The sequence below is a fragment of the Phacochoerus africanus genome, chromosome 8 (genome assembly GCF_016906955.1).
Source record: "Phacochoerus africanus isolate WHEZ1 chromosome 8, ROS_Pafr_v1, whole genome shotgun sequence".
Lineage (NCBI taxonomy): Eukaryota > Metazoa > Chordata > Mammalia > Artiodactyla > Suidae > Phacochoerus > Phacochoerus africanus.
This window is the reverse complement of record NC_062551.1, coordinates 62,599,845-62,615,414: the sequence shown is the minus strand read 5'-3', so window position 1 is coordinate 62,615,414 and position 15,570 is coordinate 62,599,845. Positions and strand designations below refer to the sequence as shown.

Here is a 15,570-nt window from a genome sequence, read left to right as displayed (position 1 = left end):
TGCCGTGGGAGCGGCCCAAGAAATAGCAGAAAGACAAAAAAATAAAATATTCAAGAAATTATAGTACAGGCAGCATGTGGCTCTGACAAAAACTGTGCAGCAGATCTGCAGAACCCTTTGGTTGGAATTGGAGATCTCTGCTCCTGTCCCCATATAGTCACCTCCCACTCAGAGGGTCCCCAACTTTGATAACATGCCCCCTGTGCTCCCTGCCCCCACCCACCATCACCTACTCTGTTGCCAGTGACAACCCAGCCGCCGGGTCCACTGGGTTCTGGCCTGTCTTAGGCCACAAGACCTCTCGGTGGCATCACATGAGGCCTTCTTGTCTCCTCCTGGAATGCCAGCAGGACACCACTCCTTGCCTCTTGTGACCCTCCCTGATGCCCTACCTTGGACCCTTGTAGCCCTCCTCTCGCTCTGCACTACTGGGGCCTGGAAGGATGGGGACTGTCAGGCCCCTTTCCTCTAGATACTCTCCCACAGCTGACCAGACCACCCTGGCATCAGCTGGCACCTGGTCACCCTACTCTCAGTGTCTCTCTTACCCCCACCTCCAGATACCTGAATGTTTTCTCTCAAGCTCATGCCATTCCTGCTTAAAACACCTGAAGGGGCCCTTTTCACCTTTAGATATGGGAGGACCCCTTTAAGTGTGGCTATAGTTGGCCGAAAAAGGGCCCCCAAAGATGCCTGAGTTCGAGTACTTGGAATCTGGAATGTTACCATACACGGGCAAAGGGACTCTGTGGATGTGATTAAGGAATTTAAAGATAAAGGAATTATTCTGGATTATCCAGATGGCCCCTAAATGCAATCACATGTGTCCTTCTAAAGGGAAGGCATTGGGAGATTTAATTACAGAAGGCAGAAGACAATGTGGCCACTAAAGCAAAAGCCTATGCTGCTGGCTTTGAAAATAGACAAAGGGCTGGAGTTCCCATTGTGGCGCAGCAGAAATGAATCCAACTAGGAACCATGAGATTGTGGGTTGGATTCCTGGCCTCACTCAGTGGGTTAAGGATCCGGCATTGCCGTGAGCTGTGGCGTAGGTCACAGATGTGAGCTGTGGTGTAGGTTGCAGATGTGGCTCGGATCCTGCGTTGCTGTGGCTGTGGTGTAGGCAGGTAGCTCAGATTGGATCCCTACCCTGGGAACCTCCTTATGCTTCGGGTGCGGCCCTGAAAAAAAAAAAAGAGAAAAAAAAAAAAAAAGACAAAGGGCCATGAACCAAGAAACGTAAGGTCTACAGTCTGATAGCTGGAAAAGGCAGAAACAGATTCTCCCCTGCAGCCTTGACAGGAAGAGTGGCTCTGCAGCTCTCTGCTCCTGCGATAAGCGGGCCTCCAAGATGGCCCACAGGGATCCCAGCCCTTCTGCAGTCCCCTCCTAAACTGAGCAGGTTTGATTTGTGTAACCGATAGGATACTGCAGAGTGTGAATCCTGACCCCAGGTCACTTGTGGCTTCCATCTAGCTCTATCCTGGATCACTCATTTGTGGGAAGCTAGGTGCCATGTTGAGGACATCCAGGCAGCTCCACGGAGAAGCCCATGGGAGAGGAACAGAGGCCACCTGCCAACTATCACATAAATGAGCCATCTTGGAGGTGGATGCTCCAGCCCCAGTCAAGTCTCAGATGAGCAGTCCAGGCTGACATCTTGACTGTAACGAGTCGGGGTCAGAACCACCAGCTAAGTCATTTCAAAAGTCCTATTATCAAAAACTGCAATCATATTTATCTATTTATTTATTTGTATTTTAGGGCCACACATAAGGCATATGGAAGTTCCCAGACTAGGGGTCAAATTGGATGGAGCTGCAGCTGCTGGCCTACACTACAGCCACAGCAATGCAGGATCTAAGCCTTGTCTGGGAACTACACCACAACTCACAGCAACGCTGGATCCTTAACCCACTGAGCAAGGCTAGGGACTGAACCTGTATCCTCATGGATACTAGTCGGGTTCGTTACTGTTGAGCCACAACAGCAGGGAACTTTTACTACTGTTTTAGGCTACTACACAGCAACAGATAACAGACACCCTATTAAGGTTCTCACCACTGACAAAGATTTTCTCCTTGACCAAACTTTAGTTTAGCTCATCTGAACCATCTTCTAAACTAAGCCCTGAGCTTTGGGCTTCTGCATCCATTTTTTTCCCCTCTGGCTATGCCCACAGCAAAAGAGAGTTTCCAGCCCAGGGACAGAGCGGGTGCCACAGCAGCCACCCAAGCCACTCAGTGACAACACCAGATCCCCAACCTGTTGCACCACAAAACAATATCCTGTGTCTTTTTTTTTTGCTTTTTTTAGGGCCGCACCTGCAGCATATGAAGGTTCCCAGGCCAGGGGTCTAATCAGAGCTACCAATGCCGGCCTACACCACAGCCACAGCAACGCAGGATCGGAGCCTCATCTGCAACTTACAACACAGGTCACGGCAACACCTGATCCTTAAACATTGAAGGAAGCCAGGGATTGAATCCACATCCTCATGGATCCTGGTCTGGTTCGTTAATCACTGAGCCATGAAGGGAACTCCCCTGTGTCCATTTTTGCATCCCTACCAAAAATCCTGTCCCATAGGTTATAGCCAGAATCCTACCCTTCATATCCAATCCCTCTTGATATCTTTCTTTCTTTTTTTTTTTTTTTGGTCTTTTTGCCTTTTCTAGGGCCGCTCCCTCGGCATATGGAGGTTCCCAGGCTAGGGGTCTAATCGGAGCTGCAGCCACCCGCCTACACCAGAGCCACAGCTGAACTCAGGATGTGAGCCGTGTCTTCGACCTACACCACAGCTCATGGCAATGCCGGATCCGTAACCCACTGAGCAAGGCCAGGGATCGAACCTGTAACCTCATGGCTCCTTGTCAAATTCGTTAACCACTGCACTATGACAGGAACTCCCTTCTTGACATCTTCTCAAAGTCCTCATCCCTCAAAATACTCCAGGTAACATCCCATCACTTGGCCTGCTTAAGCAAGAATCCTGTTTCAGTTCAGTTCAGCAAGAATTACCCCCCAACCTCCTGTAAATCCCCACTTTTTCTTGTATTTGGAATTAAGCGCAGTTCTATACTGAAGTCTCTTCCCCTATTGCGACAGTTCCCGAACACATTCTGTTCTTACTGCTTTAACTGCTGTCCAGCTCTGGTGTTCTCTGACATGGCTCACTCCCTGCCCCCCACTCCCAGCCACAGCAAAGTAAACTAAGGCCCGGTTGCCTTTCTCATCAATCTGCAACAACACATTTCTCAACACGTGCACATCCGGGATTACTGAGGCTCACTCTGCATACCAAATCTGAAATAAATGCAAATCCCCATGGACAACAATTTAAAAAAAGTCCAGGCGCTTCAGAAATTACGAATTTCTTTAGGCTCCTGCCACGGGGAGAAAGCACTATGCGGAGAACACAGGCAGCGGACACTTTGTCCAGAAACGCTGGAGCTTCGAATCAGGCGCCTTCCCAGATGGCCTTCCGAACAGGCTGCCGAGAACTGCAGTCCCCGCCAGCCCTGCAGGAGCCCTGTATCGCTCCTGCCCCACAAACGCGGGGTGTGATCCCCTGTCCTCACCCCCGGAGACTGCGTCCCGGCCACAGGCCGGGGGTTTCGGGCAGCGGGGCTCTGGGTGGGGGTCGGTGGACTCCGCCCGCGGGAGCATCTCTACGCCAGTTACTATTACCCTTCCGCAGAGAGGTCGGCCTTCGGGACCGGGGGAAGGGTGTCGGGGGGGCGAGCCTGGTCCTCGGGAACCACCCAAAGTCGCATCCTGGAACCGGAAGGCCAGAGGCCCGGGAAGCATGCGCACTCGAGGACTGGAAGGCCCGGGTTCGAAGCCCGACGCCCTTCTTAACCAGCTAGGTTGGTCCGGGCGCCTCAACCGGGGCTTCCGTCTCCCAGTATATCCAGGGATTGGGGCTCTAACGCCCGACCCCGCTCCGTGCGCTGCGAGGGCTAAAGGGTCAGTATCTGTGGTAGACGCCCTGCCTGGGCCCGCTGCCGTCGTTGTTATTGTTACTATTATTGTTACGGCCTACCTGAGGCCGTTCCTCCGGGGGACCCGTAGCCATCGCCAACGCCGCTGCTTCCTCCTCGGGATCCATCCTGGGCAGACAGGTGAGGACAGGAACCCTTGGCGACCCCGAACCCGAGAGCCACCCCCCAACAAGGATTTGGGGAGTCGCTGCCCGGGGACAATGGCGGCTGCGCGGGCGACGCTGCAAATACAGCTCCCAGAAGGCCGAGCGGCGCGCCTCAGCGCCTGGCCAATGGAAACCTTCGTTCCTGGAGCCTTGACCAATGGGAGCTTTCGTGCTTCGGGCCAATGGGAGCTTCCTGGCGCATGCCCTTCGGCCAAGGGGGCTGTCCCGACTACGGGCCAATGGGAGCATCCGCTCGCCGGCTTCCCGCCAATGGGAGCCTCAGGCGGCCGTGCAGCGGGACTGGTGGGCGGAGGTCCTCCAGAGTCATTACGGTGCTGAGGTCTCAGATCTCCCAGCCCACCCTTCCTGGCAGCCTTGCTCTCTGGTGTCCCCGGGCCCATCTATCAAACACCGGACTGCACCCTGGAATGCGACCGCCCAGGTTGAAATTCCGGCCTGCCTTTCCCAGTTGGAAATGCACAGGAGACCTGGGGCTTTTTTTTTTTTTTTTTTTTTGCCTTTTTGCCATTTCTTGGGCCGTTCCCGCGGCAAATGGAGATTCCCAGGCTAGGGGTCGAATCGGAGCTATAGCCGCCGGCCTACGCCAGAGCCACAGCAACGTGGGATCCGAGCCGCGTCTGTGACCTACACCACAGCTCATGGCAAAGCCGGATCCTTAACCCACTGAGCAAGGCCAGGGATAGAACCCGCAACCTCATGGTTCCTAGTCGGATTCATTAGCCACTGAGCCACGATGGGAACTCCTGGGGCTTTTCTTGTTTCTTTCTGGCTCGTATACTGCCATTGCGCTTAAAACATTTTTATGTTTCAAAGTATAAGAACATTGTGTTAATAAAACCGGTTTTAAAGGGCTACCAACTGGGAGGGACACATTTTCTGAGCGCTGATCAACTTCTGTTTCTCTATTTGGGCTGTTCCCTTTGCAATGGGTCATTTCTGTGGGTCTGTTGGAGTCTATTAAAAAGTTTATTTGAGGAGTCCCCTTAGTGGTGCAACAGCAAGGAATCCGACTAGGAACCATGAGGTTGCCGGTTCTATCCCTGGAGTCGCTCAGTGGGTTGAGGATCCGGAATTGCCGTGAGCTGTGGTGTAGGTCACACAGACGTGGCTCCGATCCTGTGTTGCAGTTGCTGTGATGTAGGCTGTCAGCTTCGATTGGACCCCTAGCCTGGGAACCTCTATATGCTGCAGGTGCAGCCCTAAAAAGCAAAAAAAAAAAAAAAAGTTATTTGGGAGTTCCCCTTCATGCTGCAGCAGAAATGAATCCTACTAGGAACCACGAGGTTGCAGTTTCCACCTCTGGCCTCCCTCAGTGGGTTAAAGACCCTGAGTTGCCCCAACTAGGTCTCATATGCCACTTGAATCTCCCTGTGTTGTGGTTGTGGCCCTGGTGTAATAGGGCAATTCCAGCTCCCACTCGACCCTTGGCCTAGGAACTTGCATGTGCCACAGGTGCGGCCCTAAAAAGACCAAAAAAAAAAAAAAAAAAGGTTTATTTGGAGTTCCCTGGTGGCTCAGTGAGTTAAGGATCCTTTGTTGTCAGTGGCTTGGGTCCCTGATGTGGCACAGGCTGGATCCTGGCACAGGAACTTCCGAATGCCATGGATGTGACCAAAAAAAAAAAAAAAAAAGGTTATTAGGAAAGAAGGAAAAGCAGATGTTCATCACAGGCAGTTGAACCAGTACAACTATTTACTTGACCATTTGCTGTATGCTAGGAACCAGGCACACAAAGCAAGGAATAGAGATACTCACCTGCCCCCATGGGGCTGCTGCTGTAGACACACAATAAACCACAAACACTACAAAGGGGTGAACGATCACAGTCACTGTGGACACTGGGCATCTGGCTTCCAAGGGGCCGCGATTTCCACACCCTCTTCCATCCCTGTTCTCTCTTTCTGCCCCAGTATCGCCCCACTCCAGTCCAGCGACCGGCTCTTCTCCCTGCTGGGCATCACCCCTGCCACCCCACCCAGGGCCCAACCCCACAGGGTCTGCCCAACCAGGAGGTGGATGTGTAAGGCACAGTCACCAGAGCAGGTGGCTGTGGGAACCACAGATCTGGCAGCTTCCAGGAAACAGAATCTGGCCACTATTGGGAGCCCAACAAACTTTCCTGGCAGAGTCCCTTTCTCTATAGGCAGAGAGGTCTGGAAGGGTCTATTGCCTTTCTCTCAGCAGAAGGGCTCCAGAGGGTGAAGTGGTGAGTGTTGGGTCTGTATCTTCTCCCTGGGAACACCTCTTGTATTTATTTTAGAATCAAACCGATGGGCTCATTTGCCCCAGTCATAACTGTGCTGAATCTTGATGAGTCTGCATGCACCAGTCTGCATGTACCAGTCTGCATGCTGTTTCCCCATTATTTTGTTTATGTATTTATTTATTTGCTTTTTATGGCTGCGCCTGCAGCATATGGAGGTTCCTAGGCTAGGGGTCAAGTCGGAGCTACAGCTGCTGGCCTGTGCCACAGCCACAGCAATATGGGATCTGAGCTGAGTCTTCGACCTACACCACATACAGCTCACAGCAACACCTGATCCTTAACCCATGGAGCAGGGCCAGGGATCGAACCTGCATCCTCATAGATAGTAGTCAGGTTCGTTACCACTGAGCCACAACAGGAACTACCCCTATTATTTTAATTGTTTCTTTTCTAGTAGTTTTGTTTTTTCCTTGCTTATACTACAGAGTTTTATCTATTGCAGTAGTTCTCAAAGTGAATGCTGTGGACACACCATGGGATTCCTGAAACCCTTTCTATGAGTCAGTGAGATTTTTTTGTTTTTGTTTTTGTATTTTCTTGAGCCGCTCCCACGGCATATGGAGGTGCCAGGGCTAGGGGTCTATTCGGAGCTGTAGCTACCGGCCTAGGCCAGAGCCACAGCATTGCAGGATCTGAGCCGCCTCTGCAACCCACACCACAGCTCACGGCAACGCCAGATCCTTAACCCACTGATCAAGGCCAGGGATCGAACCTGCAACCTCATGGTTCCTAGTCGGATTCATTAACCACTGCACCATGACGGGAACTCTGAGTCAGTGAGTTCTAAACTAAGTTCATAATAATGCTTTTTTCCCCGACTCCCATTTTCTCACAAATGTAGAGTTTTTCAGAGGCTTCTTGATGAGTAACAGATTGAAGGTGTTAAAAAGAGTCAGACATCAGTATCTCGGCGAAAACAGATTTTATACAGTAACTGCTGATGTAGGGGAAAGAGATAAGCTCCATTTGAAGATGTGCCCAACTGGGTGTTTTGAAGGGAGAATGAGGGAATCAGAAGAGGGGAGCACGTGGGGGAGCGCGTGAGAAACGACAAAGCGTGGGTCACTGTAAATGTGACGGGGCCAGCTGTGTCTGCTGCTGGACATGCCCAGTTAGGAATTAGGGTTGGGGTAAGTTAGGGTTCTATCCTCCCACAGAGACTGGAGACAGAGGCCCAACCTTTTCTGATGACTGCATTTCAAAGGAATGGCTTTCAGGTCCCTGAGAAAGACACTTCTGAGTTGAAGGAAATACAAAGACATCTCAAAGGGTCAGAGAAAGGATTCACAATTGTAAACCCTTTTTAGTCAGGGCTCTAAGAAAGGGCCCTCAGGAGTTCCCGTCGTGGCTCAGTGGTTAACGAATCCGACTAGGAACCATGAGGTTGCGGGTTCGATCCCTGCCCTTGCTCAGTGGGTTGAGGATCTGGCATTGCAGTGAGCTGTGGTGTAGGTGGCAGACGCGGCTCGGATCCCGCGTTGCTATAGCTCTCGTGTAGGCCGATGACTACAGCTCCGATTCGACCCCTAGCCTGGGAACCTCCCTAAGCCGCAGGAGCGGCCCTAGAAATGGCAAAAAAAAAAAAAAAAAGGCCCTCAGGTGTTGGCTAGAGCAAACTGCAAATTCCTGGCAGCGTTTCTCAAGAAAGCATTTTGACCGGAGGCTAGGATCTCCATAGAGACGCAGCCTTATGCTTCTAGAAGCCATGTAAGTGTGTGGTCATATCTTAGCACAAGGGTTTGGACAGAGTTCTTATTTGCTGAGAGTTGTGCAATTCTCAGAGGCATAAGTGGTTATGATACTCCAGCTGCCTTCAGGCAGGCCAAACGTTAAAGAGATCTGCAAAGGATAAAACAGTTTCCTGGGGTTCCATTGTGGGCTAGCGGTTAAGGATCTGCTATTGCGATTGCCTGTAGCACGGTCACTGCTGTGGCGCAGGTTCCATTCCTGGCCTGGGAACGTCTACATGCTCCGGGAGGCCAAAAACCAAAAAACCCAGATGCCTACCCGGCTAGCTAAGTGATCTTAAGAAAGCCTCCGTACCTCTCTAAGACTCAGATACCTCACCTGTAAAATAACGTTGGCTCCCTCAGAGGCCTGTGATGAGAAGGAAAGAAACTGATGGTAAATGTGAAATAGTTAATGCGAGTCCGGCACAAGATCAGTGCTAGATGTACAGCACACGCTACTCGCACGGAGCGGCTGATGTGAATGCGCTTGCGAATAGATATATAACACATGATACATAACACCTGTTCCTATTTCATACACCTTTTTGTTTTTTTGCTTATTGGTTTTTTTGTTCTTATCTTTTTAGGGCTGCACCTGCGGCATATGAAGGTTCCCAGGCTAGGGGTCGAATCGGAGCTGTAGCTGCCGGCCTACACCACAGCCACAGCAACGCAGGATCTGAGCCGTGTCTGCAACCTACACCACAGCTCACAGCAACGCCAGATCCTTAACGCATTGAGTGAGGCCAGGGATCGAACCTGAAACTTCATGGTTCCTAGTCGGATTCGTTTCCGCTAAGCCACGACGGGAACTCCCACCTTTTTATTTGGAAAAATTTCAGAGAGATTTCAACAGAAACATTAGTTGCAGGTTCACCGACAGTAATATTTTGCCACATTTCCTTTTTCCTTCTCTCTCTCTTTACACACAATCAGGAAAATATTTTGTCAGCCATTTATACAATTTTTTTTTTTTTTTTGGTATATGGAAAGTTCCCAGGATAGGGGGCCAATCGGAGCTGCAGCTGCTGGCCTACCCTGCAGCCACAGCAACACACGATCCGAGCTGAGTCTGTGAGCTACACCACAGTTCACGGCAATGCTGGATCCTTAACCCACTGAGTGAGGCCAGGGATCGAACCTGAATCCTCATGGATGCTAGTTGGGTTCTTAACCCGACAAACAATAAATAAGTGCTGGAGAGGGTGTGGAGAAAAAGGAGCCCTAGTACACTGTTGGTGGGATTGTCAGTTGGTGCAACCACTGTGGAAAACAGTCTGGAGATTCCTCAGAAAACTCAAAATAGAACTCCCATTTGATCCAGCAATCCCACTCCTGGGCATCTATCCAGAGAAAACCACAACTCACAAAGACACATGTACTCCGATGTTCACTGCAGCACTATTTTCAATAGCCAAGACATGGAAGCAACCTAAATGTCCATCGACAGAGGAGTGGATCCAGAAGATGTGGTGCATAGACACAATGCAATATTACTCGGCCATTAAAAGGAACGAAATAACGGCATTTGCAGCAACATGGATGGACCTAGAAATTATGCTAAGTGAAGTCAGTCAGACAATGAGACACCAACATCAAATGCTATCACTGACATGTGGAATCTGAAAAAAGGACATGTGAACTTCTTTGCAGAACAGATACTGACTCACAGACTTTGAACAACTTATGTTTTCCAAAGGAGACAGTTCGGGGGGTGGGGGGAATGCGCTGGGGTTGTGGGATGGAAGACCTGTAACAATCATCACTGGATTGTGATGATCATTGTACAACTATAAATGTAATAAATTCATTGAGTAATAAAAATAAAAAAGATTAGCTTTTCCATAACCAATAAAATTCTATCAACCACACACACACAAATAAAAAAAATAAAACTTTTTTTTTTTTTTTTTGCTTTTTATAGGGCCACACTTTTGGCACATGAAAGTTCCCAGGCTAGGGGTTGAACTGGAGCTGCCAGCCCACACCACAGCCACAGCAACACGGGATGCAAGCTGCATCTGCAACCCACAGCACAGCTCACTAAACGAGGCCAAGGATCGAACCTGTGTCCTCATGGATACTAGTAGGGATTGTTACTGCTTGCCACAACAGGAATTCCTAAAACCATTTTTTCAATTGAAGTACACTTAATTTACAAGGCAGTGTTAGCTCAGGTGTACCACGAAGTGCCACATGTACCTACGTTCTTTTTCAGATTCTTTTCCAGGTCCTATTTTCCCCATCATCCTGCTAGTGCTCAAGTTAAAAAAAATAAGTAAATAACCCTGTTATTGGAGTTCCCATCATGGCTGGGTGGTTAATGAACCCAACTTGGATCCATGAGAATGTGGGTTTGATCCCTGGCCTTGCTCAGTGGGTTAAGGATCCCACATTGCTGTGAGGTGTGGTGTAGGTCGCAGACATGGCTGGGATCCTGAGTTGCTGTGGTTGTGGCAGAGGCCAGCAGCTACAGCTCTGATTCAACCCCTAGCCTGGGAACCTCCACACGCTGCAGGTGCAGCTCTAAAAAGCCAAAAAGGCAAAAAAAAAAAAAAAAAAAAGCCTGCTATCCAGCATTTCTTCAGTGAACAAAGAAAGCTGTTATGTACTAGGAACTGTTTGGCAGTAAAGAAGACAAAATCCTGACCGACCCTCATAAACCTATATTTGTGTGTGTCGGGGAATGTTAGGATTTGTTTTTTTTTGTTTTTTTGTTTTTCGCCTTTTCTAGGGCGGCTCCCTCGGCATATGGAGGTTCCCAGGCTAGGGGTTTAATTGGAGCTACAGCCACTAGCCTATGCCAGAGCCACAGCAACGTGGGATCCGAGCCGCGTCTGTGACCTACACCACAGCTCACGGCAACGCCAGATCCTTAACCCACTGAGCAAGGCCAGGGATCAAACCCGCAACCTCTTGGTTCCTAGTCGGATTCGTTAATCACTGCGCCACGATGGGAACTCCTAGAGATATTTTAAATACAGTCTATTTTATGTTGGATGGTATCCATCAGGATGGACTAGGTTCTCCTGGGGTAACAAGCGAGCCCCACTCTCAGTGGCTTCAATCTGTTCGCACTCACTGGGCACTGGGCTGGCAGCGGGGTGGGTGGGCAGGGGGTGGTGTCCAGGTCCTCACAACCTCTCTGGATGGAGAAGCTGCTGTTTTGACTGTTGCTGGCCCCCAGCCTCCCACCAGAGGCTTCTGGTCTCAACTTCCTTGGACCCCACAGCAGCAATCACCTGCACGGCTCGGCTGAACGCCTCTCTGAGGGATCTGCAACGACTCAGCCCAGCCTGCTTGAGGGCCGGGGACAGAGAAAGTGCCAGCTGCTGAGAAGACAGTGGTCTCCGTGGGACTTCAAGTTCCCTGGGACTTCTGCTCTGAGAACTTCAAGGTCAAAAAAAAGAGCACAGTGGGTGGGGGATCTTTAAGATGACGCTGTGACGTTTACATGGAGAGTGAGCAGGATAGACTATGAAAACAGACTACACAACCTGAAAGCAGAAGAGACCTAAACATAGACACAGAGGCTCCTACATCAGTTAGATTTCTGATGAGAATTAGTATCATAGCATAAAGAATCCCTGGGTAATAGCAGATACACAGAGCACACTGTTGGATGGCCAACTGACAAAATTCATACAGCCTTAGCGTCCCGTCTAAAGAGCTAAGATGCTAAGAGCTGATCGTGTCCAAAGAAAATCAGAGCTTCCATGGTCTCCAGAAGGCAAACATACACGTCATTAGTGGATCTGAATCATCTGAGGTCAAGAGCATTCTGCTATTCTGCTTACGGTCGTCAGCAAATATCGTGGCACAGCACACCTGCACAGTAAGTAAAATTCCACCTGGTAAGCTTGATCCAGACCTTATGAACAAGGCTCAATATTTAAATTTGTATCTTGTGTACAGGGTGTTTACAGAAGAAAAAAATAAATGCACTCTTTTTTGTTCTCTTATCAAGACATTGCGGCATTTAAGCGAAGCCTCGAGTAGGGCGTGGGATTCAAGTCTGCAAGGTGGAATCACGGCAGGGCCTGTGGGATGATGTTCCTGAAAACCGATCCCAAGCAGGATCTGGATGAACCGTCAGCTTCACTCACATGTGTAGACAGAGCAGCAGTGTAAAGTTTAAAGGAACAGGTTCTGTAAATTCTGCAAGCTGTATTCATGCAGGAAAGCTTGGGCCAAAGGGCGCACACAGCAGGTCTGAGGCTGAGAGTTTTAGGAGGTCCTGTGGGCAAGGCTGGCCCTTGGCTGGCCTGCGGGAACTGGGCTTTTAGTGCTGTCTGTACTTTAACTGACAAGGCTGTGTCCCTGTGCCTGGACTGTGGAAATACGTGTGATCTACACCAAGCGCCTGGGAGCCTGGGATGTGGTGCATGCTGGCAGAAGGTGCCTTTTTGCCTGGTCTCTAGTGTGCTTTGTGTGAGCCCCTCAGGGGAGGGAAGGTGCTGGAAGCCTGCACAGGGACATCAGGGAGATTTCACCGTCCTTTTCGCTTATGATCCATGCTACTCCCTTGCCAACACTCTCGGCCACAAGTACAACTATATGCTGAGCCCATGAGTTATTCCAGGAAATCTCTGGATGTGGACGTGGTCTTGTGGACCCCCAAGAGTTCCACCGCTGCTTTTATCAAAAATATATTTAGGAGTGGAATTCCCTAGTGGCACGGCAGGTTAAGGATCCAGCACTGTCACTGATGTGGCACAGGTTTGATCCCTGGCCCGGAAACTTCCACGATGCCAGGCAGAGCCAGAAAAACAACAACAACAACAACAACAAACTATAAATTTAAGTGAAACCAAGAGGAAACAGCCATCTGGATGCACACGTTTGAGACTACTCTTCACATGTTGGGATGGGTCCAGGAGTCTGAGATTCTAGCACTTCCCTTCAGGTGGGTCTTATGCACATTCTGATTTGGAACCAGTGGCCTCTGGGTGTGAGGATGATTTGGCTGGAAAGGTCTCAGGGTCCCATTTCAAAGGAGCCCACTGCTTGGGCCCTTAAGGGGCTTGGGATTTCGCTTTATGAAAGGGCAGCTCTTGGAGTTCCCGTCGTGGCGCAGTGGTTAACGAATCCGACTAGGAACCATGAGGTTGCGGGTTCAGTCCCTGCCCTTGCTCAGTGGGTTAACAATCCGGCGTTGCCGTGAGCTGTGGTGTAGGTTGCAGACGCGGCTCGGATCCCGTGTTGCTGTGGCTCTGGCGTAGGCCGGTGGCTACAGCTCCGATTCGACCCTAGCCTGGGAACCTCCATATGCCGCGGGAGCGGCCCAAGAAATAGCAACAACAACAACAACAAAATAAAAAAATATATATATATATATATAAAAAAAAAAAAAGAAGAAAGGACAGCTCTCCCCGAGCAGGGCCCGAGGCACTGAGGGCATACACAGCAGCTGCAGCCCCCCATGTGCCCTCAGGCATCCGCACTCTCTGGGAGCCCGTGACCCCTAAGCCCCTGAAGGGTGCCCCGTTTGGAAAGAAGGGACTTGAGGCCACCACACACCATCTTCCAAACTCACGTCTCTAAGACATGCCTTCAGTGCATGAGGCCACTCTCAAGACCTGCCAAATGGAAACATCTCTCAGATGTTTGCTCAAGAAGAACAGTCAAACAGTTGTCTGTTAGGCAAGTCCTTCTCCCAGGCCTCAGTGTCTCCCAAAAGCAACAAGCTTGCAGGACCAACTGCCTGACCAGGAAGCAGATCCTGTTCTGTCCAGGCTGCTCTAGGAAGGTATTTCCGGTTTCAATCCCGGGTCTCACGTGAATCATAGGGCTGTTATTTCACGGGTCTCAAGGAAAGTATCAGGTAGCTGCCCGGTGATCCTGGGGGAGCACACTCAGTACCTGTGCTTATGAAAAGTCCCTCAGAAGGGATTCCACCCGGCTGGCCCAGGATATCAGCCTCTCTCCCAGCCCCCACTTTCTGGGGCCTCCTGATGAGGAGGTGATAAGGCTTCTGGAAAATTGAACCTCAGAGCCTTGAAAGACTAATTCATCTCCTTTAATTCCAGGGACTTCTAAGAAGCCAAGGAGCCTTCCTGCTCTAATGGAGTCAACTCCGGCCCAGGAGAAGATGGACATCTTTTCTTTAAGGTCTTGCTTCTTCAATCGACTTATGATCACAGCGACACGGAACCCAAAGGAAACCTGTTCATAATCCCACCAATCAACTGCAGGTGTCCTCATGTAGTTTTGCTCACCTACAGGTTCACATTTGCAGTAACTGGTTACCCAAACGAGCAGTGTAGCAGAATATGAAGTACTACAGAAGGTTTAAAATGGGAAGCAGCTGTCTTCTGACCCACTTCACCCCATCGTCACAGACCCCAGCAGCCACCTTTAATCATTTCTGGCTCTTCCGGAGGTCGTCTCTGTAATTCTGATCTTTCACGGTCTATGTACTTTACTGACTGCCTGCTCTGATACGGAGTTTTGTTTGTTTGTTTGCTTTCTTTTTAGAGCTAGGTTCCCAAACTAGGGATCGAATTGGACCTGTAGCTGCTGGCCCACACCACAGCCACAGCCACGCTAGATCCGAGCTGAGTCTGCAATGCCAGATCCTTAACCCACTGAGCAAGGCCAGGGATGGAACCTGCGTCCTCATGGATGCTAGTCAGATTTGTTTCCACTACAACGGGATCTGCTGATAAGCTTAGATTTGACTCACACTGTTGCGGCTCTACTTGCTTCCAGTTTTTGAGACATGACCGTTTAGCGTCTCCTAAGTAATCTGATGTACTCTATTAAAAACCCCACTTCCTAAGACGAGAATACAGGGACACTGGGAGTTCCTCTTGTGGCTCAGTGGGTTAAGAACCTGACTCTCTGAGGGCTCGGGTTCAATCTCTGGTCCCACTCAGTGGGATGAGGATCTGACATTGCCGTGAGCGGTGGTGCTGTGGCTGTGGCTGTGGCCGGCAGCTGCAGCTCTGACCTCCCTTCTACTTTTCTTCCCCCTCTACTCTGCAAGAGCTGCAGTCTGTATCAATACTATTGGTAACAGGACTGGGAACAATGGCACTGCATTCTGTTGCCACTATGAAACCCTAGTGTCACAGCTCCAGGGTTCTTCCTAAAATTAAAAAAAAAAAAGGAGTTCCTGTTGTGGCTCGGCAGTTAGCGAACCCGACTAGCATCCATGAGGATGCAGGTTTGATCCCTGGCCTTGCTCAGTGGGTTAAGGATCTGGCATTGCCGTGATCTGTGATGGAGGCTGCAGACTCGGCTTGGATCCTTCGTTGCTGTGACTCTGGCGTAGGTCAGCAGCCACAGCCCTGACTGAACCCCTAGCCTGGGAACCTCCATATGCCATGGATGCAGCCCTAAGAAAACCCTAAAAGGATCAAAAACAACAAAAAAAACCAAAGCCCCAAACAGTATCTACT

At 50.1% G+C, this 15,570-nt stretch overlaps 1 protein-coding gene across 2 annotated transcripts in view; it reads right to left on the bottom strand.

The window, feature by feature from the left end:
* The window catches only part of LOC125132980 (zinc finger protein 8-like), a 38,220-nt gene that overhangs the window by 9,824 nt on the left and 12,826 nt on the right, over positions 1-15,570 (bottom strand). For both annotated transcript variants that reach the window (XR_007136366.1, XM_047790911.1), the window contains exon 1: positions 4,046-4,207. Coding sequence is in view for 1 of the 2 variants with exons in the window: in XM_047790911.1 (XP_047646867.1) it covers positions 4,046-4,111 (66 nt within the window). In the remaining variant the exon portion in view is untranslated. Of the gene's footprint in view, positions 1-4,045 lie in introns of those variants that run through there.